Genomic DNA, 27,482 nt, shown 5'->3' on the forward strand with positions numbered 1-27,482 from the left:
AGAGTGAAGGATGATATTTGTATAAGGGTATGAAGAGAAATCCCAGGAAGATAAAGTAAAAAGCTCATTTATCAGTTATTTTAACAAAGTTAACAGTTATCTTTTAAAAATCCAGTTTTTTTCTAAGTACACTGAATTTTCTTATGTTCTTCATATTGGAGAATTTTTACATGGGCTTAATGTTGAAATCTTTTTTACAATGGTGAGTTGATTTGTGGTTATTTATTTTTTACCATGCCATGGCTTATAGATGTAGGACATGAGGTACTGAAAGGCAGACTGTGTTGTTTTGTTTCCCAAATGAGACACTTAAATGTTGAAGAGAAAAGCCTAGCTCAAGATCTTCCTCACTTTACAAGTGAGAAAACCGAGACTCAGAAGTTTACCCAGTCACAAACATGTTAGAACTAAGATTTGAATCTTCTTTCTTTAGATTCCAAATACATCCATTAATCTCCCCATACATGAATGAATTCCCCCTTAGCATTCAGGTAGTACTTTATTTTTGTGCCTCTTATCAAGGAATGCCATTTATTATAGAGAAGAAAGAATTTTTATAGAGTTGAGTGAAAACAAAATACTAGGTTTGGATTTAGAAGATTGGATTTCAAATCCTTGTTCCCTATATGATCTTGGACAAATTATTGGACATCTCTGGGCTTATTGCATCATTTGTAAAATGAAGAGAACAAATTAAATAATCTCCAAATATGTGGGATCCTGTGACATTCTAACTCTTTATGTTTATGTCTTGTTGCTGTCTAGCATTGTAAACTCCACAGTGACAGCACCTTATTTAAACTCTGTATTCCTTTTGAGAACCTTGCTCATAATAATTGTTTGTAGGATGAGTAAATGGAAAAATTATATATAATTTCTATCAGCTTCTTATTGATTTGAATTGAAATTCCGAATTATATATTAAAAAAAAAACCTTATATCAAAAGATTTAATTAATTGCCTAAATGACTTCCCTTCTAGGGACCAGATGGTCCTCGTGGTGAAACAGGTTCCCCAGGACCCCAGGGTCCTCCTGGTCCACAAGGTCCAAGTGGACTTTCCATTCAAGGCATGCCGGTGAGTTGTAAATAAATATTACTGAGATATCAGATTATTTTAACATTTCAAGGAATAATTAGTGGTGAAATATATATCTTACTAAGAAAAAACAGTTCTTCAACTTGTTTTGAAGTATATCAGACAGTATTTTATGAAAGGCCATAGTCTTCGTTCTGTAGCCATTTTTCTAGCATGATAAGACAATATACAACAATATATGCACACAGGAAAAATTTGCTTAGAAAGTCTTGTGAGTGTAGGGATACTCAAGTGAGATCTGCCTAATATATCTTGCCTATTAAATCAAGTATATAATGCTTACAAAGTGATATAAAAATGTAAAATGCTATATAAATATGCTCTTATTAATTAGCAGTTTTGGTGATAAAGGACAAAATACATATCCTCCACGGACTTATAGGTTTTGTCAATTTCCATTGTCATTCAAGTGAATTTCATTCAAATGGCAATACATATAAAATGGTTATTGTTCCCAATAGATTTAAACAAAGAGCTCCATGCTCTGAGAATCTGACTGTATTTCCTCAGAAAGGATTCATGTCACATTGAAACACATTAGATACACTTACCTATCGCTATATATCTTACCTTACCAGAGGTAATTAACCTTGTTTTGTGTTTGTTTGTATTATGAACTCCATTGGCCTTCTGGTAATGGTTCATTGTTCAGAATAATGTTTTGAATGCATAAAGTAAAATAAGAGAGCTAAAAAGGAAACCAATTATATTAACATATAATTATTTAAATTCTGTTTATTCATGTCATTTCATTCAAATTTTGTTTATTTATATGTCCTAGGTTAGAAACTCTGCGTGATAGAAATCAAAATTATAATTACCATATAAATCAATATTATTATTATTATAGAAAACACTTGCTATTTGTTGATTTTGAAGTAATAACTTTTCAAAGATTTTAAAGATTTGTTTTGTAGCCACATTTGAGTGATATTTTGTATGCTCATGACACTTGCTCTGGCTACAGTTTTTCCTTCTTGGAGTATTCCTCCCATGGATGATACTTTGGAAACTACTCTTCTCTTGTGTACATATAATACATTTCAATTTATGTGCATTTTTCTCTACTTTGTATTCTGATGTTTTCTTCACTACAACTCTATTAGATATTATCCCTTTGCTGTAGATAAGGAAACTGATTCACAGAGAGGTTAAGTGCATTGTCCAAGATCACACATCCACTAATTGTTGGAGGCCACAATTATACTCAAAGCTTACAGTTTGAGGTCCAGTTCCAACTATAGGCCCAATTATATAGACAGTACTATACTGTACTGCCTCTCATATGTTTATAGCAGGAAAAACAAAAAAAAAATTATGTAACAATGAAATGATTAGATCCAAAAGATAGCCAGAACTTTAATTGTTTAAATCCCCTTCTGGAAATCTAGGGACTTAGAATAGTAAAGACCTAGTCCTTACATCTATATTTCCATGATTACACTGTCCCCCTTTTCTGGATTATATTAATGTCTATGATTTTTCCCCCCAAATAGTTGGTATTCTTTCCTCTTTCAGCTATAATGAGGATCTGTTGCTCCATGCCCTCAAAACTGTTTCTACATATAAACCTTTAAGTTCTATGTTTATGTTGGTATGAGGTAATTTATTTTAATATTTAATATAGTATGTGTATATTTAATATGGTATGTGCATATGTGTATGAATATGACCTAATGTTGACTAAGGAAGAATGGTTGGTGGGGAAAAAACAGTATATGAATTGATGAGTGTGTTTAACTTCATGTGGTTTTTGGATCTTCAGGGAACACCAGGTGAAAAAGGAGAGAAGGGAGATCTTGGTTTTCCAGGCCCACAGGTATTCTCTTTAATTCCTTGCTGTCAGCATAAGAAGCTTATATGAAGAAAAGGCAATGGGTTTTTGAAGTGGTTTATGAGTTTGAAAATCACAGTTTCTATTTTCAGTGTAGTACTACCCTTAGCCCAAATTCATTTATCTTAAAATTTTTCTTTCCATGAGTCACATTGAAGTTCCTCACCATAAGCTAAGTGGGGGCTGGGAAGGAAAGGGAGGCATTTCTCTTCTATGAATCATAGTTATGTACCCTATTCCAAGTTCTAAAGACCTCCATTTTCATATCACACCTTCTCTGAGGTTTTGAAGTATTTCAGTGACGCAAGTTAGGAGTATGAGAGTGACCTTTTTTTTTTGGTCTTTAATCTTTTTAGGGTATTCCAGGGAGCACTGGATCACCAGGACGTGATGGTTCACAAGGCCATAGGGTAAGAAAATATTCAATAGTTTGTAGCAATGTTGTTTTTCATCCTGTTTTATTTTCCATGTAGAAGTCTACTTGAGGCAGGGAAATCTCTTTTACATTCACAGATTGCTTACTTCTGATTCTGTCCTTTTGTACAGGCTCTTCTCCAGCCTCAAAAGCACTTCTCTTCCCCTTCTCCACCTGTCTATGCCCCCAAACAGTTAAAAACCATCTGAATATGTTTGACTCTCTTTTTTCAGAATTTAACCTCTTAAAATTCTTTTAAAAGTATATTTCACAATTCCCAATTTTCTTAAAATGACAATATAGAACACAAATTAATCATAATGCATCATACTGAGCATTAATTATGGTACTTTGCTACAAAATAGTGATGTCTTCAGGGACCATTTGGATTTGGGGATAAACAATGATACTAAATGACTCCAGACTTCTGTCTCTCTTCCTACTCCCTCCTGTGGGTCCTGCTGTCTCTAACACTTTGCATTATTTTATGCATAGCTATTTGAATAAAAGCCAAAAGGTATTTTCATCTCTATCACAGGATAAAGTATATGGGCGTTATGACAGCAATTATCAGTCAAGGATTTCTTTTTTTTCATATTTATTTTTGAGAGATTTCTATGTTCATAGCTGTATTTCAGATGGCTAAGTGATTGCACAACAAAAAAAACCTTATCTCTTAATTAGAGGTTTAGAATGAGATATGCATCTTTAGACTTGGTCAATGTGTTGACTGGTGTTGCTTGACTGTTTTTTTTTTTTTTTATTACAAGGGAGGGCTACAATTGGGGGGAGGGGAGAGGACTGAGTCTGTAAGAAGTAGCAAAAATTAGAAACATCACTAAAAAATTTCAGAAGAAAAAAAGACCAAACCAACAAGATAATTGTGTCACTTTCTTATTAAATATATACTTTAAATATGTGTTTAATGTGTAGTTTAATTAATGTCAACTATAGACTGGCACAAACTTATAGGACTCGTTGATAAATAATCATTTTTTTGGCAGATTTTGAAGTTGTTCCTCTAAGAAAAACTTAATAGAGCATGAAATTAAATAAATATTTAATTAAATTTCTATTAAATGTATACTTTTAAAAGCTACAGAAAAAGTCTCATCTTGAACCAAATCAGTTCCAATAGAGCAAAAAAGAAAAACTTAAAAAAAAGAAAAAGAAAAAGTCTCATCTTTGGATAAACAAGAATGTTGTCACATATAAATCCTGTCTAGAGCTTAGTAAAATGACTAGATAAAACAACAGCAAATGTGTCCTTCAATACAGGTTTTTTTAAATTTAATAGCTTTTTATTTACAAGTTATATGCATGGGTAATTTTACAGCATTGACAATTGCCAAACCTTTTTTTCCAATTTTCCCCTCCTTCCCCCCACTCCCTCTCCTAGATGGCAGGATGATCAATATATGTTAAATATGTTAAACTATAAATTAAATACAAAATAATTATACATGTCCAAACTGTTATTTTGCTATATAAAAAGAATCAGACTCTGAAATATTGTACAATTAGCCTGTGAAGGAAATCAAAAATGCAGGCAGGCAAAAATATAGGGATTGGGAATTCAATGTAATGGTTCTTAGATATCTCCCAGAATTCTTTCACTGGGTGTAGCTGGTTTGGTTCATTACTGCTCCATTGGAACTGATTTGGTTCATCTCATTGCTGAAGATGGCCAGGTCCATCAGAATTGATCATCATATAGTATTGTTGAAGTATATAATGATCTCCTGGTCTGCTCATTTCACTCAGCATCAGTTCATGTAAGTCTTTCCAGGCCTTTCTAAAATCATCCTGTTGGTCATTTCTTACTGAACAATAATATTCCATAATATTCATATACCACAATTTATTCAGCCATTCTCCAATTGATGGGTATCTACTCAGTTTCCAGTTTCTGGCCACTACAAAGAGGGCTGCCACAAACATTCTTGCACATACAGGTCCCTTTCCCTTATTTAAGATCTCTTTGGGAATATAAGCCCAGTAGTAACACTGCTGGATCAAAGTTTGATAACTTTTTGAGCATAGTTACAAATTGCTCTCCAGAATGCTTGGAAGTATTCACAATTCCACCAACAATGTATTAGTGTCCCTGTTTTCTCACATCCCCTCCAACATTCCGCATTATCTTTCCCTGTCATTCTAGCCAGTCTGACAGGTATGTAGTGGTATCTCAGAGTTGTCTTAATTTGCATTTCTCTGATTAATAATGACTTGGAGCATCTTTTCATATGGCTAAAAATAGTTTCAATTTCTTCATCTGAGAATTATCCATCCATATCCTTTGACCATTCATCAATTGGAGAATGGCTTGATTTCTTATAAATTAGAGTCAATTCTCTATATATTTTGGAAAGGAGGCCTTTATCAGAACCTTTGACTGTAAAAATGTTTTCCCAGTTTGTTGCTTTCCTTCTAATCTTGTCTGCATTAATTTTGTTTGTACAAAAAATTTTTCAATTTGATATAATCAAAATTTTCTATTTTGTGATCATTAATGATCTCTAGTTCTTCTTTGGTCATAAATTCCTTCCTCTTCCACAGATCTGAGAGGTAAACTATCCTATGTTTCTCTAATTTATTTATAATCTCATTCTTTATGCCTAGATCATGAACCCATTTTGACCTTATCTTGGTGTACAGTGTTAAGTGTGGGTCAATGCCTAGTTTCTGCCAGACTAGTTTCCAATTTTCCCAGCAATTTTTGTCAAACAGTGAGTTCTTATCCCAAAAGCTGGGGTATTTGGGTTTGTCAAACACTAGAGTATTAAGGTTATTGACTGTTTTGTCCTTTGAACCTAACCTATTCCACTGATCAACTAATCTATTCCTTAGCCAATACCAAATGGTTTTGGTAACTGCTGCTCTATAATATATTTTTAGATCTGGTACAGCTAAGCCACCTTCATTTGATTTTTTTTTCATTAATTCCCTTGAAATTCTTGACCTTTTGTTTTTCCATATGAATTTTGTTGTTATTTTTTCTAGGTCATTAAAATAGTTTTTTGGGAGTCTGATTGGTTTAGCGCTAAACAAATTGATTAGTTTAAGTAGCATTGTCATCTTTATTATATTTGCCCCCCCATCCAAGAGCATTTAATATTTTTCCAATTGGTTAGATCAGACTTAATTTGTGTGAAAACTGTTTTATAGTTTTGCTCATAAAGATTCTGATTTTCCCTTGGCAGATAGATTCCTAAGTATTTTATACTATCAGTAGTTACTTTAAATGGAATTTCTCTTTATAGCTCTGACTGTTGGATTTTGTTAGTGATATATAAGAATGCTGATGACTTATGTGGGTTTATTTTGTATCCTGCAACTTTGCTAAAGGTGTGGATTATTTCTAATAACTTTTTAGTAGAATCTCTGGGGTTCTCTAAGTATACCATCATATTATCAGCAAAGAGTGATAATTTGGTTTCTTCATTACTTACTCTAATTCCTTTAATCTCTTTTTCAACTCTTATTGCCACAGCTAGCATTTCTAATACAATATTGAATAGTAATAGTGATAGTGGGCAACCTTGTTTCACTCCTGATTTTATTGGGAATGGTTGCAGTTTGTCCCCATTACATATGATGCTTACTGATGGTTTTAAATAGATACTACTGATTGTTTTAAGGAAAAATCCATTTATTCCTATACTCTGAAGTGTTTTTAATAGGAATGGATATTGGATTTTATTAAACAATACAGTCTTTAAATTTATTAATAAAAAGAACAGTAGAGAGAAGATTGAGTCAGTTCTTTGTTTCTAGCTCATCATAAATTGTCACCCCAGATGGTCAGTGGTCTCATTTTATTATACTTTTCTATAAGTGACCATCAGTTTCAGCTATTTAAGAGAAGTGAATTTGACATATCCTGGTATATGTGATACAATTTTGGAAATTTAAGTGGGAACTAACTATAAGACTCCAGTTTTTTTTCTCAAATATTACCTTTAAATCCGGATTAATGCTCTTGTCAAGGAATAGGGAAGCTTATTTCCCCAAATTTGTTGGAATGGTAAGTAGATTTTATCATGTCCCTATGAATTAAGAGATTTTAAAAAATCATTTAATATATCTTAAATTTCAGTGTGGTCCCTATTCCCCAAACTGAATTAATCCAGTCTGTACATAAACCCAAGTGAATATTTCCAAAGGAGGAATGTTATAAAGATGAAATTTATGGAATTTTCTTTAGATGTGGTATGAATATCTAAATGAATTTATATGTTTTGGCAAAGGCCTTAGGGCAGCTTCTGAGTAGTTACACACCTAGATTCTTCCATGAGCCCTGAGGTGCTGAAAGCTACAATTCCAAAAGTTTCACTCACTTAATTTATTTGTCAACTATAGAGACTAATACCGGTGAAGATTTGTTGCTGGATCATTTTATGCCAGAATTGGCATTCTTTTTCTTGAAAAACTGTTACATTAACAGGGAGTTTTATAAATGTTGGGAACCCAGGAGATTGGCAAAATATGTTTTTATCTATAGGAATGAAAGTTTTGGAACTAAAATAAAGTAAATAGAAAGATAAGAAATAATATCACTGAGATTCCTTTCCTCCTCCCATATTAGTCAATTCAGAAATAAAACTTTCAAGGTAAACCCAATTCCTATTTTGAAAAATTCCAGGACACTTAAATTTGTTGCTCTGGTAGAAATTACAAGAGATACAGACTCCTCCTACAAGAATCTATTGGGAAGAATTGGGGTGGGAGTACAGGTCATATCTCTGTTATATGACTTTGGGCAAGTCATTTAATACCTTTGTAACTAAGATTCTTCCTCTATAAATGAGGGAGTTGTGCTAACGATGCTCTTTAAAGTCCTTTCCAACAGTATAATTTATGTATTTTTTATCTAAATAATGAATTCTTTGGATAAGATCCTTGAAAGAAGGGAACTTCAATCAACATTGGTAAATTTAAGAGACATAAAAAAGTGAGAGAAGCAATTATACTTTCTAAGTTCTTTGTATAGAACCATTTGGGAGAATTTTTTTTGTCTACTTCGAGTACATAGTATGAATATACAAATTCCAGAAGAAGATGAAAAGAAATCAGGAACCCAAGCTTGTGAAAATAAGTCAACAAAAAGATCTAGAAAATGTAAATGTCCTCTGTCTCTCCTTTAAAAAGTTTATGGAACTCTTCATGTAAACTGATAATAAATGTGCTCTTTTTAACATGCATAATAAACCTAATTCACTGATTACAAAAACAAAAAACAACAAACCTAAAACCAAAACAAAATTTAAAAAAACAGTTGGAAGGGCAGGAGGAGGTGGGGTTGGGGGTGTAGGAAAACTTGCCTACTAGTCAATTCCAAAGGGAATGTCTTCTAGTCCCCATTTCATGAAGGTGGGGATGGGAAAGGTAGGTCAGAGGAGAAACACCAAGTGCTTGGGGGTCACTGGCACCTCGGGTCAGAATAGAGTCATAAGTCAAAGTGGAAGAACAGATATAGCCATTGAGAGGAAGATTGACTTTCAAGGAAACAAGTGCCTTCTGGGGAGGAAATCCCTTTCCCTGCTTATGTCAGTGCCCATTTGCCTTGTATTAATTATGATCTTGATTCAGAGTAGTAAAAAAAAAAAAGACATATGGCTGCCCAGGAATAGATAAAGATAGTAGTAAGTATGGAATTGATTTATTTGAAGTAAAAGTAGGCAGCCACTAAAGTCATGTAATTTCTTCCATTGGTTCTCCATTACCTTAGTAGTTGATAATTGCTAAAATACAAAATATTTTCTGGGGATTGGAAGAAGGGAAAGGGTTAGGCTGGTTTTGGTTCTTAATATTTTAATACATTTTAGTTTATCATAATTTTTAGCTATTTAGTAAATCTAGGAGGGAAGACATAGAGGAAATAAGTTTTGATGAGGCTACTCAATCACAAGTATTTATTAAATGACTGTTGTGTTCAATGCACGGTGCTAAAGGCTGGAGATTCAAAGAAAGTAAAAACAAAACAAACAAAACAGCACCTCTTCTTAAGGAGTTCACAGTTTAATAGAGGAAACAACATACAAACAATTATGAGCGAACTATAAATAGGATGAATTAAAAATAATCTCAGAGGGAAGACACTAGCACAAAGAGGGATAGGGAAAGACTTCTTGCAGAAGTGGGACTTTAGTTGAGACTTGAAGAATTCCAGGGCAACTAGGAGGTGACATGAGAGGGAAAATCCCAAATATGGAAGTGTAGAGGATGTGGCATATGGAGCAACTTTTGCTAGAACAACAAGGCCAGTGCCATTTGATTGCAGCTGTTAATGGAGTGGATTCAGGTATAAGAAGATTGGAAAGGTAGGAAGAGGCAGGTAATGAAAAGTTTTAAAAGCCAAAGGAGGATTTTATATATAATCTTGGAAGTGATCAAGAGTTACTTCAGTTTATTGAATAAGGAAATAATTTTTCAGACCTATGCTTTAAGAAGATACATTTGATGACTGAATAAGAGGATGGACGAGAAGGGAGAGAGCCCAGGCTAAGAGACCAACCAGCAGGCTATTACAATAATCTAGAAGTGATGTAATAAAGGCCAGTGGCAGAGGAGAGAAAGAGAATATGTGAGATGTTGCGAAGGTGGAATCTACTGGACTTTTTAACTAATTAATATTGGAGGGAGTGAGACTCTGAGGAGTCCAAAATAATACATAAGTTTGTGCTTTTACCACATCCATTTTATATTTCAGGAAACTGAGGCAGAGAGAGGCTAAATGACTTGCTGAATGTCACAGCTAGTAAGTGTCTTTTAGATTTGAACTCAGATTTTCCTGACTTTAGATAAGATCTTTGAAAAAAGGGGCCAGCATTGTACTACCAGGTGCTTAGAAAAATTAAAAACAGGAGAGAATATAGAGAGGAAAGATAATAAATTCAGTTTTTGAGTTTAAGATGTCTTAAGGCCATCTAGGTGACACAGGGAATAGAATGGCAGACCTAAAATCTGTAGGATCTGAGTTTAAATCCTGTCTCAAACACTTATTAGTTGTGTGAATCTTAGCAAATCACTCAACTTTTTTGCCTCAGTTTCCTCATCTGTAAAATGAGCTGGAGAAGGAAAATCCCAAATGGAGTAATGAGGAATTGGGGTCATAATTAATCAATTAAATAACAACAAATTAAGATATCTACAGAATATTCCATTTGAAATGTCAACTAGACATTTGGAGGTTAGAGATATTAGGACTAAACAAATATATCTGAGAATCATTTAAGTAGACATTTGGACTTGCAGTCAAGATAGACCTGAGTTCAAATCAGGACTCAGACTTTACTAGCTATGTGACCCTGGGCAAGTCATTTAATTTCTTTCTGCCTTAGTTTCCACATATAAATTGGGAGTAATGTATTTACCTTGTAGAGTTGTTGAAAAGGATTTTGCAAACCCTAAAACTCTATAAGTGGGAGCTATGATTATTGATGGGGAATAGTAAAGATCTTAGGCAGCCAGGAGTCATGGAGACACTGAGTATCCTGCAAAGACAAAGAGGGCTTTTCTTTCTTTCCTTCCTTCTTTTTTTTCTTTCTTTTTCTTTCCTTCTTTCCTTCTTCCTTTTTTTCTTTCCTTCTTTCCTTCCTTCCTTGCTTCCTTCCTTTCTCTCTTTTTTCCTCGCTCTTTTTTCCTCTTTCCTTCTTTCTTTCTTTCCTCTTTCTTTCTTTCCTTCTTTCCTTCCTTTCTTCCTTCACTCCTTTTTTTCTTTCTTTCTTTCTTTCCTTCTTCCTTTTTTTCTTTCTTTCTTTCTTCCTTCCTTCCTTCCTTCCTTCCTTCCTTCCTTCCTTCCTTCTTCCTTCCTTCCTTCCTTCCTTCCTTCCTTTCTTAATACATTTTATTGATATCTTTTGTTTTGACATTAAATTTCTCTAGTTCACTATTCCTCCCCACTCTGAAAACTATCACTTATAACAAAGATTTTACAAAATAAAAAAAGAAGAGAAATATCAGCAAAACCTATCAAAAATATTTGAAATCATATGCAATGTCCCATATTCTCTGCAAAGCAGGTAGGATGGGAGGAGATTTCTTCCCTTGGTTTTCCTTTGGAGCCAAGCTCATTCTTTGTAATTGTTTTGAGATTATTCTTCCCATTTATGTGGTGATGCTCAGTGTAGGTAGGTGACCTCTTACTTTATTTTGCATTAGTTCATGTTACATCTTAACCATGATTCTCTGCATTCATCACATTTGCTATTTTTTAAAAACAATATAGCAATATTTCATTTCGTTCTTGGAGTGAAATTTGCTTAGCCATTCTCCAATAGGAAGGCATATAGTTTGTTTCTGGTTCTTTATTACTACAAAAAAGAAGTGCTACAATAAATGTTTGGGAGTCTCTCAGTGCATGCATCTCTCTTTCTTTCCTTATATGAAAGAACTTTGATATCCTCATTTATGCTCATCTCACACTCTAATCTCCCAATTCTTTAATCTCCTTAATTCTGACCTTTTAAATGACTCTACCTCAACTACCCATAATAATAATTACACTCTGGGTATCATCATTACCAAATGTTCACTTTTCTGAATGTAGGTTTTAAATCTTATCTTTTTTTTTCTATTGAGTCTGTGTTTTCTTTCACAATATGGCTAACATAGAAATATATTTATATAACTTATATAACATATATAATTGATCTCTGTGTGTCTGTCTGTCTATCTTTGTCAATGAGCTGAAGGAGTATATTTCAAGAGCAAACCAAACATACCCATGATCAGAAATAATTTTTTTAAAATGCATTGCAATGGGAGCAGCTATGTGGCTCAGTAGATAGAGCACCAGCCCTGAAGTTAGGAGGACCTAATTTCAAATCTGATTTCAGATACAATACATTCTAGCTGTGTAATCCTGGGCAAGTCACTTAATCCCAAATGCCTCAGCAAAAACAACAACAAAAAATGCATTGCAATGGGAATTACTCCCATGATGGTTCATAAGTCATTTTTCTGCCTCCCAGTCATCCCAACCCAAATATAGCTGACATTTTTTAAATGCTTCGGGGGTCTTCAAAGTTCTTTATGTATATTATCTCAATTAAGATTCACAATAGCACTGTAAGGTATAGATACTATTTTCCCAGCTTTACATTTGAAGAAACCAAAGTTAGATGACTACCACATAGTCACATAGCAAGAGTCATAAGTGGAAAATGAAGCCAGATATCAAATCTTGCTTTCTATGATAGAGTTATGGCCAGTATGTGATACAGTGAAAAGGACAATGTATTTAGATTTTGAAAAGCTATATTCAGTCTCCCCTGTGCTCCTTTTTACCTGTCTTGAGTAGATCACTTAATTTCTCTGCACCCTTATCTCCTCATCTGTAAAAATGAAAATGAAAGTAGAGCCAGAAGGTCCCTTATGATTCCTAATCCATGATCCTTCCTTGCCTGTCTCTAGCTTCTCTCAATGACACCTTCCCACTAGCACTCTCACAGTACTAGAATATAAATCAAAATCAAGCAGCTTTTTTTTTTGCGTCAGTTTCTATGTTGCCTCCTAATTAATCCAAGAAAGAGAAGGAATCATTTAAAAAAAAATTCTCCTCCTTAAGTAGAGAATATGTTTTCTTCATGTCCCTAGTTTATTCTGGCTTTTAGAAAGGGGAATCTGTGACTTTTTGGGCAGCTCGCATTATCCCCCAGGCTTGGAGCCATAAACAGGACATAGCTCAAGCCAGCCCAATTTTTGGTAAAATCAAATCCAGCAAAAGCTGGACTAATTCAATGAACACGTTTCATACTCTTTCTGGGAAGCCAGCAGACCACAGTGCAAGGTCCCCATCTGAAAAAAAAAAAAAACCAGCAGTGCAAGTCAACATTTATTATGGATTTGGAGCTCCAGTTCATCTTTTCAGCCATTACAACTAACTGACCATAACTTCTGTCTATCCCATCCTTTCCACTATAAATCTCTTTACCTTCTCCCTCCCTTGCTCCCTCCACTTCTTTTTTCCTTCTGTTCATGGTGCTGGGCTGTCACTAGGTGATTCTGAAATTGCCCAGATGGACCCCTGGATCATAGTCTCTCAACTTTCCCATTTCTCCTCCATTAAAAACCCTATATATGAGATGTAGTTCAAGATTTGGAAGAGTATTGAGGATAAAGAGGTGCAGGAAGTCCTGGAAAATCTAGGCTCACATTTAGATGAGCTTTAGTCATATTTACAGCCACTAACTGTATATGAAGCTTTCTACGTTTAAACTTTTAAGAATTTTTCCTTGTTTAAGACCACACATTTCTAAAGTAATGTTTGCTATGTAGAGAATCCATTAAAAGGAAGCCAAGTTTGAGAGGGTTTCATGGTTCCTACTTAGAGTAGAGTGGATCTGAAATAGTATTATCCCATACTAACTAGAGTGATTTTAGGTCTCTATCAATATAAATGTAAACTTTTTGAAGATGGAGCCCTGTCATACTTCAAAAATATCCTAAACCTAACACATCAAGTAGGCATAGTAAACATTAAATACATCATGAACTGATTGTGAAATAAAAGATAGAAAAGATCTTTTCTATTGTTATTTTTTCTATTCTAATGTTTTCTATTAATTGTATTGTAGTGATATAATAAACATGCTGTGGTAAGATTAATTGTAAAAGAGTTTACAAATTATTTCCTTATCATATGGGTGTAATATAAACAAAGTATATTCATGTGTTCCATTCTATCAGGTATGAGGCAGAATTGAAATGAACTTTAAAAGTTGGACTGAAGTCAGATATCTGGTTTTAATTCCCATATTAAATGTTGAATTATTACCATTATGGTGAAATATTTGAAAAAATATTAGTCAAATAAAAAGTCCCTTTTAATAATAATATCCATGGATATATTTCTTCTCATCTCCTTTACTTTCCACTGTTTCCGTTCCTTTCTTCTTCTTACTCTTTTTCTCTATTTCATTCTCTTCTCTTCTCTTTTCCTTGTTTCCTCCCTTCCACTCTCCTTCCATTACCTCCCTTAATCCTCTTTCCACCACTCTTTTAGAAATGCAATGTTTAATTTACAGTGTTAGTTGGTTTAACAATTGATTTTTCCTCTCTATTGATTTTGGATGAATTTTATAACTTTTCAGTAAAATCCATGCCCACCATCAGTCAAGCCAGTTGTGATTGTGATGATTGCAAAAATTATCAATTTTAAAGGATTTATTCAATATGCTTGTGAGGCAGGAAATATAAATATCGTTAGTCCCATTTTACAGATGACAAAGCAGAGGTTCAGGTTGAGTAAAATTAACCAAAATTAAATAACTAATTGATTCTGTAATCAGAACTAGTTCTTCCAACCTTAATACTAATGCTCTTATTTTCTTGTATGTATGGTTTAAGTATCTAAATGAATTTATATGTTTTGGTCAAAGACTTAGATCACTGACTATGCATAATACAAATATTATGGAATACTATCATGCTATAGGAAAGGATGAAGTAGATAGTTTCAAAAATTCTGGGAATACTCTTATTAATTCATGCAACATAAGGTGAGCAGGAGAAGAATTTATACAATAACAGTAATATTATAATAAACTTTGAAAGACAGTTATTTTGATCCACATAATGACCAACTACTATTCCAGTTAATGTGGAAATATGCTATCCACTGTAAGAGAAAGAACTGAAAGACTCAGTGAAATTTGCAGTATATTTTCTCCTCTTTTCTTCTTTTTTTATTTTTTTGACATGGCTGATATAAGAATTTGTTTTGCATGACTATACATATTTGTAATGAATTTTACTGTTATTGTCTTCTCCCTGGACAGTGGAGAGAAAGAAGAGGGGATGAAAATTCAGAAATGAAAGGAAATAAAATTGAATTTTATAAAAGGCTTGAACCAGGTTCCCAAGATCATGGAGATTCCATAAGTTCTGAACTTCTCTGAACATGATAGTTTCAAAAGCATTATTCACTCAATTTATTTGTTAACTATAGAAACTAGTGATGCTAAAGAAATCCCCTGCCCTGACTTGTAGAATTTTTGCTGAATCTTTTTACACGAGAAATTGAAATTCTTTCTCTTTAAAAACAATTATATTGACAGAGAACTTCTGTAAATGTTCTGGTTCTCAGAGAAGTGGCAAAATGTTTTCTTTCTATAGAATTTTAAGTTTTGGAATCATAATAAATCAATGAGACATATAATCACTGTAGACTAATGATTCTTGGGGTTTGAAGTTTCACAACAGTAAAGAAAGTTGCAAAATTTTTGATGACTTAGACTCCTTATGGATTCTAACTAAGTAAAACATTATCAATAAATTGTTCTTTCATTGGAGATTTCCAATGGTCAGAATTCTATCCTTGATATCTCTCAATCATTCCAAATACTCTATTTGATACATGATGTGAATTCCTTTCTGAAGATGAGAAATTATCTTTCCCCCCACTTTGTAAAGAATATTTGCCCTAACATAAAGGTATGTCTGTTTGGCTCTGGGCCCTTGAATCCCAAGATTCTCAGAGCTAGTGCAGAACAAGATTTTGCAAGTCATATCAAGTTGGGAAAGGCTTCAGGCACAGGCTGATTGATGAACTGTGTCTGATGTCCAGGGATCAGCTTAGCTAACTATGAAGAGACTCAGCACCCGATTACTGATAGAAAAGATGCTAAGAATCACTTTACAGCTTTTGATCTTTCTAAGAACATTAATTTAACTCTTAATATTGTTTATGCAATATATTTTTCCAATGACAAATGAGGTGATAGATTTTTATCAGTGTAGGAATGGAATTATGTAAATAATGGCATTCTCACTGCCATCAGGAGACATGACTAGGAGACATAAGAAATCTAAATTAATGAATAGCACCATTGATTTTTGTGAGGCCAACAAAAGAACTAGCAGAGGTGGTTTCATTATGTACTCAAAGGAAAGAGAAACATCTCTAAACTACATTGTAGATATCTTCCTCATTTCTGTCCTGCCAGAACCTGAACATACACACACACACACACACACACACACACATAACACACACATTCTGGGCTACCATAACTTATTCAGCCATTCTTCAGCTGATGGGCATCCACTCACTTTCCAATTCATTGTCACTCCAAAAAGGACGGCTACAAACGTTTTTGCATATATGGGTCCTTTTTCATTTTTATGATCTCTTTGGGATACAGATCCAGTAGAGACACTGCTGAAGCAAAGGATATGCACAGTTTTATAGCCCTTTGGGCATAGTTCCATAATATTCTCCAGAATGGTTGGATCAGTTCACAACTCCACCAACAATGTATTAGTGTCCCAGTTTTCCTACATCCTTCCAACATTTATCATTATCTTTGCCTGCCATCTTAGCCAATCTGAGAGATGTGAAGTAGTATCTCAGAGTTGTCCTAATTTGCATTTCCCTAATCAATAGTGATTTGGAGCATTATTTCCTATGACTTTAATTTCTTTATCTGAAAATTGTCTGTTCATATCCTTTGACCATTTATCAATTGGAGAATGGCTTATATTCTTAGAAATTTTATTCAATTTTTTACATATTTTAGAAATGAAGCCTTTATCAGAACCCTTGAATGTAAATTTTTTCCATAGTTTTTCTTCCTCCCTTCTAATCTTGTCTGCATTGATTTTGTTTGTACAAAACCTTTTAAATTTAATATAATCAAAGTTATCCATTTTGCATTTCATAATATTCTCTAGTTCTTCTTTGGCCATAAATTCCTTCCTTCTCCACAGATCTGAGAAGTAAACTATCCTTTGTTCTCCTAATTTGCTTATAGTATCACCCTTTATTTTTAAATCATAAACCCATTTTTACCTTATTTTGGTATAGATTGTTAGGTATTGGTCAGTGCCTAGTTTCTGCTATATTATTTTCCAATTTTCCTAGCAATTTTTGTCAAAAAAATTTTATCCCAGAAGCTGAAGTCTTTGGGTTATCAAACACTAGATCACTATAGGCATTGACTATTGTTCTTTTGTGAATTTAACCTATCATTTCTGAGTTTTTAAATTTTTTGTGTGTAACCTGCTGACCTTTACATATTGTCTATAGCTTCTGCAAAGGTCCTCCAAAATTCCCATTTAATTTCTTATGCTTATTTTACACAATAAATTTCTGAAAGATGTTAAAAACAAAGTGACATTAGAGATCAGAAGAGCAAGCTCATTACCAACTAGGAGGATGGAGCAAGACTTCATTGAGGAAGTAGTATTAGAGTTGGATAGAAATTCAGCAGGTAAGAGCAGAAATAGATACAGAATGATGTACAGAAAAACAGGACAGAGTTGGAACTATCAAATAAAATTAAATTATAAAAAAATAAAAAAACTTGGGAGCAACATCATGGAGATGGGCAAGCACAAAGAATTTTGGAAAAGATAGGATGGGATTAGTATTGTTTAGCTTGGATGGAACATGGATTAAGAGAAGGATACTAATAATCAGTAGTTGGAAACTAATGATGGCACCAGGTTGCAAACTCTTAGAATGCCAAGCAAAGGAGTCAATCAAGAAAATGAGATTAATCCGTCTTGATCTGTTCCCGATGAAGCCATGTTGGTCTTCTGTGATTTCTGCTTCCTTTTTAAAATGTTTGCTAACTATCCCTTTAATAATACATTCTTTTAAAGAGTAATCAGTTAAGTTACTGGTATATGGCTTATAACAAAGGTATCAAACACATGGCAGCCCACAACATTTTGGACTGTGGCCCAAACCAAGTCAAAATGTAATTGGAAACTAACAAAATAGATAAAAATATAATAGCATATAGATAAGTTTGGGGCAGTTAGATGATCCAGTAGATAGAACACTCAGTCTGGAATGAGGAAGATCCATCGTTGAATTAAAATCTGGCTCAGACAATTAGTAGCTGTATGACCTTGGGCAAGTCACTTAAGCCTATTTGCCCCAATTTTCCTCATCTGTAAAATGAATTGAAGAAAGAAATGGCAGACTATTATCCCAGCCAAGAAAACCCCAAATGGAGTATCAGAATAAGACATGACTAAAATGATTGAAGAGTAATAACATTAATTTTAAAATGAAATCCCCACAGGGATTCTTATATGTAGTTTAGTGGCCCTAGTTTCTATTTGAATAAGATAACATTGGTTTACAGAATTTACTCTCTTTGCTTTTTTGAAAATTAAGACATTTGCCTTTTCCAGTCCTTTCCAATTCTTGAGAGCAAAAGTCACATCAGCAGTCTTTCAGTATTTACTTATGCCATTCATTTAGACTTGATGAATTGAATTCATCAAGAGCAGCATACTGCTCTCTTCCTATTGATTCATTCCCTCACATACAAGGCTAAGGAGTTTGTAATTTACCCCATAAACAATTGGTAGTATTTGAGATTTTGTGAACAGAAAAGGAACATAGTTATATCTGTAAATTCAGAAAATTATCCTGACATCAGAAGAAAAGGCTAATTGAAGAGGGGAGGGATTAGAAGCAGAATGACTGGTCAAGAGGGTATTGACAGAGTCTAAATAAGAGTCAATGAGAACTTGAGAGATGATATTAAGTGAGGGTGAAGCTGTGAGTGCCAGGAAGGGAATAAGTATCAGAGATATAGAATTGAAATAGACTCAAAAATGGATTTGATGTAGGGAATAAAAGAAAAAGAATAGTCTAAGGTAGTTCTGATATTTTGAGCTTGGGTCAATGGAAAGATGGTGGTAGAGATAGGGAAGTTACAGGGAAAAATAGATTTAAGGAAGAAAAAGATAGTTTTAGTTTTGAATATACTGAGTTTGTATTACTGATGAGAAGTCTATCGTGATTTGATATAGGAACCATATCTATAGTATAGATATTTCATACAGTCAAGTCAGACTGCATTGCTCATATAGGATCCTATGAGTAGATTAATTGAAGGAACTGGGAATATTTAAGTGGGAGAAGAAAAGACTTGGAGGTTCCATTGTAATTTTTAAGTATTTGATCATATATCATGTTGAAAAAGGAATGTACTTGTTCTGTTTAGCCCCAGAAGGAAGAATTGGGGAAAAGGAGTAGAAATTGTAGAGAAGCCAATTTGATCAACTCTTGTCAACAAGCATTTTATTAAGCATTATGTTCAGAAACTGTGCTAAGCAATGGGGGAAAATGCAAGCAAAAAGAAAGATAGTGTGTGCCCTCAAGAAGCTTACATTCTAATTGGGAAAGATCTCATATGCAAGGGAGTTGAAAGCTAGAAGTACTGGGGGTAGAAGGATTGAGCAATTCCCACTGGCACTTGATGGAGAAGGATGGTGAAATCTTAAGAGAAGAGTTAAAGATTGCTTCCTTCCTTAAAATGAAAGTTAGAGGAGGAATTTACCAATGGGATAAGGGAGTAACAGAGGCAAAGGTTCTTCCAGAATAAGAAAACACCCAAACAAGAACTAGCCAGAAGTAGAATTGGATTTCCTTGGGAAGCAGTGAGTACCCTATTATTCAAAATGTTGAATGACCATTTGCTGAGGATGTCAGGTATGGGCTCTAGACCACATGGCCTCTGAGAAACCTTCCAAGTCAGGGATTGTGCAATTCCATGATTCAGTGAGTCTGAGCCAAAGCACAAACAGGGTCTATGTCAAGAACAACCTTTAATTCCCTTCTTCTCTGAAGTTTAAACACATGCGGTTAGCCAATGCTTTTTGAAATTCAGGGGCCTTCTCAAATTGTACACGTGGCAATTTAATCACTATGCTCAAACTCAATACCACAGGATAATTACTTCTAAACTTCTTTCTACAAATTTAGGAGAAAGAGAAGGTTTATTTATTACTTCTTGATGATTTGAAAAAAAAATCAAGCTCTGGACCCATCTTTCCACCCTTTTTGAGCCCCAGTGCTCTGAGTTCCTTTTGAAGTCTTATTCCTCTGGGATGATGTTGAAAAAGCAGGCTGGGAATGAGTATGTGCTGGAGAGATGTGAATGTTATGTGCATGTGTGTTTGACATTTTAATATTTAGTCTTTTATATCTTTAGAAAATGAAAAAACATAAAAGAGTTCCCATTAGTAATTTTCTTATATGGTTGAACATGGGCTCAAGAAGTCATTGTAACATAAAAGAAGCTTCCTAAGGATTAGTAATAAGCATCAGTAATTAAATTAGTAATTATTTTTCCTTTTCCCTACTTAACATGTCACCTAATCTTATGGTCTTCAGTATTTAAAATGAAGGGTTTGAATTAGATGATCTATTGATTTTTCTCCATTTTCATCCTTTTGACCTTCTTGTGTTTAAGAGGGTTGAATAGCTCTTCTTTCTGGTTATCCTCTCCTTCCTGAGTTTTTGGGGCACTAATCTTTCATGGTTGTTTGACTCTCTGTCAGGTAATACACTTACAGGACCATTATTCCTGTCCAGTTTCCTATTCCAGAATGTACTACAGGACTCTCTTTTGGGTCCCCTCCTCTTTTCTTTCTATTCACTTTCTGGGTGATTTCATTACTTTCCAGATGAAAGCAAATGATTCCGTTTTCACCTCTAAGCAATTACCAAATTAAGAGAAAAAAAAAAAAAAACCAGCCCACATCTCTCTCCTGAGTATCAGTGCTACATCTTCAACTGTCTACTTGATTTCTCCAGTTGGATGCAACATGGGCATTTTAAATTCAACATGTTTGAAATAGAACTCATAATCTTTCCCCCTAAACTCAACTTTTGTCTTATATATAAGTTCTAAGGCTTATCTCCTTAATATCTTGTATCCTTCATCTTTTGTTACTGTTGCCCCAGTAGAGGCTTTTATGAGGCCCAGTGATTTACTGAGCCTGAGATCAGAAAGTCCTGAGTTGAAATGCATCCTCAAATATTTATTAAGTATATGAGCCCAGACAAGTCATATAACTTTTGTTTGCCCCAGTTTACTAATCTATAAAATGAAGATAATGATAGCACCTGCCTTGCAGGTTTGAGAATCAAATGAACCAATTGAAAATATTTTAGCATCATGCCTGGCAAATATTAGGACCTATATAAATGTTAATTATTATTTATTATTGTAATAACCTCCCAATTTGTCTCCATGCATCCAGTATCCTCAATCCATCCTCTATACAGTTGCTAAATTGATATCCCTAAAGTGCACATCTGATCATGTCATTTCTTCACTTCTTCAATGCCCTTAAAGTTAAAATACAAACGCTTCTGTTTCTCATTTAGATTCTAAATAAGGTGTCAGATCACTCACAAACATAGCCAGCAGCCCACGGAACTCCATTCTGAACCAGATTAAAATTGCTATTGGGAAAAGTTTAACAAAATAAATAAAAATAAAATAACATGTAGATTATACTAACTTATGACCCCACAGGAATTCATTTCTATTTGAATTTGATACCACTAATTTAGAATATAAATTCCAGCTTTTTTCCATAGACTATTTGCCTGTTACTCATTCTAATGGATTCTATACTACAGTTGGATTGCTTACTAACGATTCCTATACATCACATTCCATCTTCTATCTTGTCACTTTCTACAAGCCATTCTGTTTTATCTAGAATATCCTTTTTTCTTCTCCTTTGCCTCTTGGAACCCTGAATTTCCTTTAAATTAAAGTTTAGCTCAAATGCCATTTCCTTCAAGAGGCCTTTCCTAATTATGCTAATAATTAATATAATTCCTTCCCAAATCACTGTGTTTTTTATTTTATCCTGTGTGTTCTTATTTATGAACATATATGCCCAAGAGTCAACTTGAGCCAACTGTCAAGAGCTGACTGTTATATTGCAACGTGAGCACATGGGCATTATCTAGTGTTACGCATAAGGGCTTGATTTGTTGTTTGACTGGTCATCTAAACTATAGAGACATAAGAAGTGATGTTTGATGTTCAGTTGTTTCAATCATATTTGACTGTTTGTGACCCCCATTTTGGATTTTCTTGGCAAAATACTGAAGTGGTTTGCCATTTCCTTCTCCAGCTTATTTTACAAATTAGGAAACTGAGGCAAACAGGATTAAATGACTTGCTCAGAATCACACAGGCAGCAAGTGTCTAAGGCCAGATTTTAACTCATCCAGACTCCAAGACTATAGCTCTATCCATTGCACCATCCACCTGCCCTCAAAAAGTGATAAAGAATATTAACAATGCAGATTAAACTTTAAAATGTATTCTCTCTTTTTTTTTTTTTGAGAGCTAATTGTTAAACATTTACCAGTATAGCACTGCATATGCTATTGTAAAATTTAAATTCCTTGATGGCAAGAACTGTCTCACTTTAAAATTTTTGTCCCTATTACCTAGCATAGTGTCTGGCATGTATTGGGAATTTAATAAATGCTTATCAAACCTTAATGAAAGAGTAAATAGTGGCACTTATTGGAAAAGTGAGAAGGAAGAGCTAATATTTTGTGATTTACTTTAAAAGCAAGATTAATATTGCTAACACTGTTAAATGATTCCATGAATCCATAGTGTTAAATGAACCAATATAGGAACAAAGTTTCAAACAGATGATTGGCCACAATATTCAACTGGGATTTCACATGGCTCACCACAACCTTATATAAAGTATACCTGTACTATCAATCACATACTCTAATCAGACAAAGATAGGCAATCCAATTTTTAAAATTGTCAGTCCTTACAAGAATAATTAAGTGATGCAGTATAGCATAATTGTGTGACTCTTGGACAAACCACTTAACCCTATTTGCCTCAATTTCTTCATCTGTAAAATGAGTTGGAGAAGGAAATGGGAAAAATCTATTCAATATTTTTGCCAAGAAAACTCCAACTGAGGTCACAAAGAGCTGGATGGAGAGAGGGAGAACATATTTGAGAGTACTTGTCTTGGCTTCACATCTTGTCATTGATATTTATTAGGCGATAGATCAATGAACTTCTCAGTGTCTAGAGAAATATGTAAGACTGTAAGTTAGAGATAATTTATCTATCTATGTCAGGAAAGAGAGTTTTTACACTGAAGGGTCCCTGTATCAATGAAATCATAGGTTTTGATTATCTTCTTTTCCGATTCTTAGATTCACCATTGTATCTATTTAGCAATAATGACTTGGATAAAAAATTTCATTGGTGTCTTTTGAAAATGGAGGACAAGAACAGCAACAACAACAACATTTAAGGTCCTTCTAGGCAATCAGAATTATTAATTCATTTTCTTACCTGGTCATTATTCACCAGGGGAATGGCTCCCTTCTCAGTTGTTATGCTTAATTTTATAAAAACACATTCCGGAAACTAGTTCCTGTTGAAGTTTGTAAGTGGTCATTTTTACACCTTAAAGTCCCACAGAAGACCATTTAATGCAGCCAAAAGACACAAAGATATTGCCAAAGATACTGCCAAAAAGACATTCCCCTGAAGAGCTTAAAAGAAACCATTCCTTAGTAACCCAGAATAAACAACAGGTCTTAGCACCCCAAAATTTGTAAAGCCTTTTATGAAAACTTTATCCTAAAGAATGATTTATATACTTTATACTTCTTTATTCTAGGGCCTGCCTGGTAAAGATGGACCCACTGGCCCCCCAGGACCCCCTGGACCAATTGTAAGTGTCTACAGAATCTGATGGGATAGCCTTTCTTTCCAATTGTTTTATTTCTTTTGCATTTTCTTTTCCAGAGACAATGGACATTTTGTGAATCTTAAAACACTATGTCAATATTAGTAACTATTATCATATTATTATAATCAAAATGTCATTTCTGCAACTGTGAAAGATAGACTGATTATGGACAAGACCATCACATTTCCTCATTTATGAAAAATAAATGATGTTGGATTGGGTGATATCTAAATCCCCTCCCAGGTTTACTATTTTAAGATTTCAATATTTCATAAGTAAATTTCTCTGCATTTCCTTGAAAGCGTCTGTCCTCCACTAGGGAAGACTGAGTTCATACCAACCCAAAGGTATTAAGTATCATATGATGGATTAGTTCATTTTCAACAGCATCAGCAGGCAAACCCCAGTCTCTGAAATTGTTAAAGTAAATTTGGGAAAGAGATGCACAGTGGTTTTGCTCTCTGTCATTTTCAATTTGAAGGATCTCCTTTTGATGATGAACAGAAGATTTCCCTGAAGTTGCTCAAATAGTTATATAATTTCATCAATTTAGGAGTTCCTTCTGCTGATGCAGCTCATGATGCCTGCCCATCACATGTGACTATTTTATATTCTCCCATAATTCCTCTACATAATTCTCTCCTTCATCACCCAGTGTCCTGGAAACCTTGCTTTCTCCATTTATTTAAAGAGTACTAATGGAGCTGTCCAACTACCAGTTTGGAGCAATTATCAAGAGCAAATTGTGTATGAATATGGGAATAATGTTGTTCTTATGGAGAACAGCATTTTCCTTGGTATTAAGATTATAATTTTTTGTCTATTAGTTATTATACTGATACCATCACTAAAATCCCCAAGATTATTAAATTTAATTCAGACTTGTGGTGCTTAGGGAAAATTTATTTGAATAGGCCAGAGAGAAAAACAAGGCATAATGGAAGAAGACAGCTGAATTAGGTTCTGCTCATCCCTCAGAGACCTAATCCCCAACTCCAAATGATAGAAAATATAAGCAGGGTATAAGGAAAGGTGGGGAGGAGAAGAACAAAAGATTGGCTCAAGGAGAGAGGTGCCATCTTGGGTGAGGGGTGGAGGTGCCATCTTTGTGCACATAACATAGATTAAGAGTTAGTTCAATCTCTGAGGCTGAGGAAAGGATGTATACCCTAAGATAGAGCCAAGGATACCCTGCCTCTAATTAGGACTTTGGTTAAATTAAATTAAAGAGATATTTGTTATGAACTTGCTATGTTTTTCTTCATAATTAGTGATATGCTCTTCATTGTATAAACCAGACTACATTAAAGTCAAGCACATAAAGTGCTTGGGAACCTTAAGATATTATTTAAACATGAATTATTTTTATTGTATTATTATTGTTGTTATTGTTGAAAGGTGTGTGCTGTTGTTACCTAGCTGACACATAGGTTGGTTCGCTCTTCTAAAGAAGAGTCATTTGGAATGAAGAGTTATTTGGTAAATTGCTGAAGCTGCACTTTCACTCTTACTAGAAACAAACCATTTATTTGTAAATTATTTTGCTGACATATCCATTGTATTGAATCATGATATGGCAAAGAGAATGATACTTTTGAGAATTTTAAATTTTTTTTATTCAGATAAAAATGTATGCCAGACAATATGTTCATTTGAAAAATTGTTATTTAATTTTAACATGTTTAACATGTATGAGACTGCCTGCCATCTAGGAGAGGGAGTGGAGGGAAGGAAGGTAAAGTTGGAACAGAAGTGATTATAAGAGTCAATGTTGAAAAATTACCCATGCATATGTTCTGTCAATAAAAAGCTATAATAAAAAAATAAATAATGTTATTTAAATATCAAGCTAATTTTGATGAAATTGAATTGACAGTAATGAAAAAATGAAATATGGGGAAATGAAAATGAAAAAAGCAGTAATAATTTGACAGTAATAGCAAATTTCTTAATATGATGTTGCATATTTAAATACAGTATTATATGACATATTAACAATATAGTTGCCTATTTGTAGTATTTCATCACATTAGCTATTAATCAAATCTATTCATTTTCCTTTTGATATGAATGGGATATGAATTTGGTGAAATCTCTTCTGACTTCAGGAATGGAGTCTACTTGGAAACTGGTCCTCTTTTCCTTGAAGTGAGAGTTGAGGGGGAGGGGGTAATAGGGATGAGGAAAGAGGCTGTGAAATGTACCACTGATCTGTAATTCAAAATAAAGAAAAGAACTTTGTTATTTGTTCATTTAATGATAATTTTCAATGTTATTGATGAAAATGTGGGTCTTGACTCTGTATGTTTAACTGATCATCTACTAGGGTATCCCTGGAGCCCCGGGTGTTCCAGGTGTCACAGGAAGCACTGGACCACAAGGTGACCTAGGACCTCCTGTGAGTACTGTGATGTGTTCATAGTCATGATGATTCTAGTCATCTCCTGTTAACACATTTATTCCAATTAACATTTCTGTACCTCAGAAACATTTCTTGAATAGGGAGGTTTATATTAAGGACTATGAGAAGGTTTTAAAGAAACCTTCCTATGAAACTTTAGTCTAAACATAGAAAGCAGGACAAAAATGAATTTTATACTCGTTTATAAGCTAGGTGTCAAGACCAGATTTAGTTGAGTACAGCTTGATGTTTTAAAATATTAGAGATATTGATAAAAGAGATATGTTGGCAAAGCCTAGCTCCTGATTTGAAAATTGAAAATGCTTGTATAGTTCAAATATGGAGTAAAAATGTGATTTCTCCCCCTCAAAAAAAGCTGAAGTTTTTACTTAAATATATATAGACAGCTTAAATGATATTTTATACTTTTACATCTTTGCTCTTCATCAATTGCCTATCTTTAATTTTTGCCTCTTAAATCTTCTAGGCTGCTCTTTAAATTTGATGGAATGGGGAGAAGGAAGAAATAAGTAAAGACCTTTATGGGTCTCAATTTCTTGATTTATAAAATGAGGTTGCTGGACTAAATGACCTCTAATCCTGAAAATATAAAGCAACTTAATAATTTGTGCTATAAATATTAATCAGTAGTCTTTAAATAACGTATGTCTCTGACATTAAAAACTTAACTGAAAGAACATATAAATATGAGAACAGCTCCAAATATAACCATAGTTTTGGAAAGATGAAAAGTAGGGAAATGAGGGGAAGGGATAGCTGGGTAGGAGAGACTAGTGCCTGGAAGAGTAAATCTGGCAAGGCCTCTGAGTGTTCTTATGACTTTCATATTTTATCCCTCCTTTCCCAACTCTTCACCCCCAGTCTCTGGCTACTCATATCTAAAATCATAGTGTATCCTTCTAGTTTCAGAAAATGGTTTGGCTGGCCCAAATTTCACTCTGCCTGAAGAATTTGCACAGGCCAAAACTATCATCAGCAATCTCATCCACATACTTTGATTTGTCTATGGGCTTTTACTCACAAGGCACATCTGTCTATGTGGACTTTGAAATTAGTTATGAGCCACATGGGAAAATCACTCTGGTTACTTTATAAAATCACACCTTATGTTTATTCTTTCAAGTTGGAAAGGTTGCAGTCAAGATTCCCCTTCTATGTTTCCCAGAGAGCAGTTAGGGTTTCAGAATTAGGATCCC

At 34.0% G+C, this 27,482-nt stretch overlaps 1 protein-coding gene across 2 annotated transcripts in view; it reads left to right on the forward strand.

Moving 5' to 3' along the window:
- The window catches only part of COL14A1 (collagen type XIV alpha 1 chain), a 253,774-nt gene that overhangs the window by 185,167 nt on the left and 41,125 nt on the right, over positions 1-27,482 (forward strand). For both annotated transcript variants that reach the window (XM_051971025.1, XM_051971024.1), the window contains exons 38-42: positions 982-1,077; positions 2,864-2,917; positions 3,289-3,342; positions 23,793-23,846; positions 26,191-26,262. In XM_051971025.1, the coding sequence (XP_051826985.1) occupies positions 982-1,077; positions 2,864-2,917; positions 3,289-3,342; positions 23,793-23,846; positions 26,191-26,262 (330 nt within the window). The remainder of the gene's footprint in view (positions 1-981; positions 1,078-2,863; positions 2,918-3,288; positions 3,343-23,792; positions 23,847-26,190; positions 26,263-27,482) is intronic.

This window comes from Antechinus flavipes, chromosome 1 (assembly GCF_016432865.1).
Source record: "Antechinus flavipes isolate AdamAnt ecotype Samford, QLD, Australia chromosome 1, AdamAnt_v2, whole genome shotgun sequence".
Classification (NCBI taxonomy): Eukaryota; Metazoa; Chordata; class Mammalia; order Dasyuromorphia; family Dasyuridae; genus Antechinus; species Antechinus flavipes.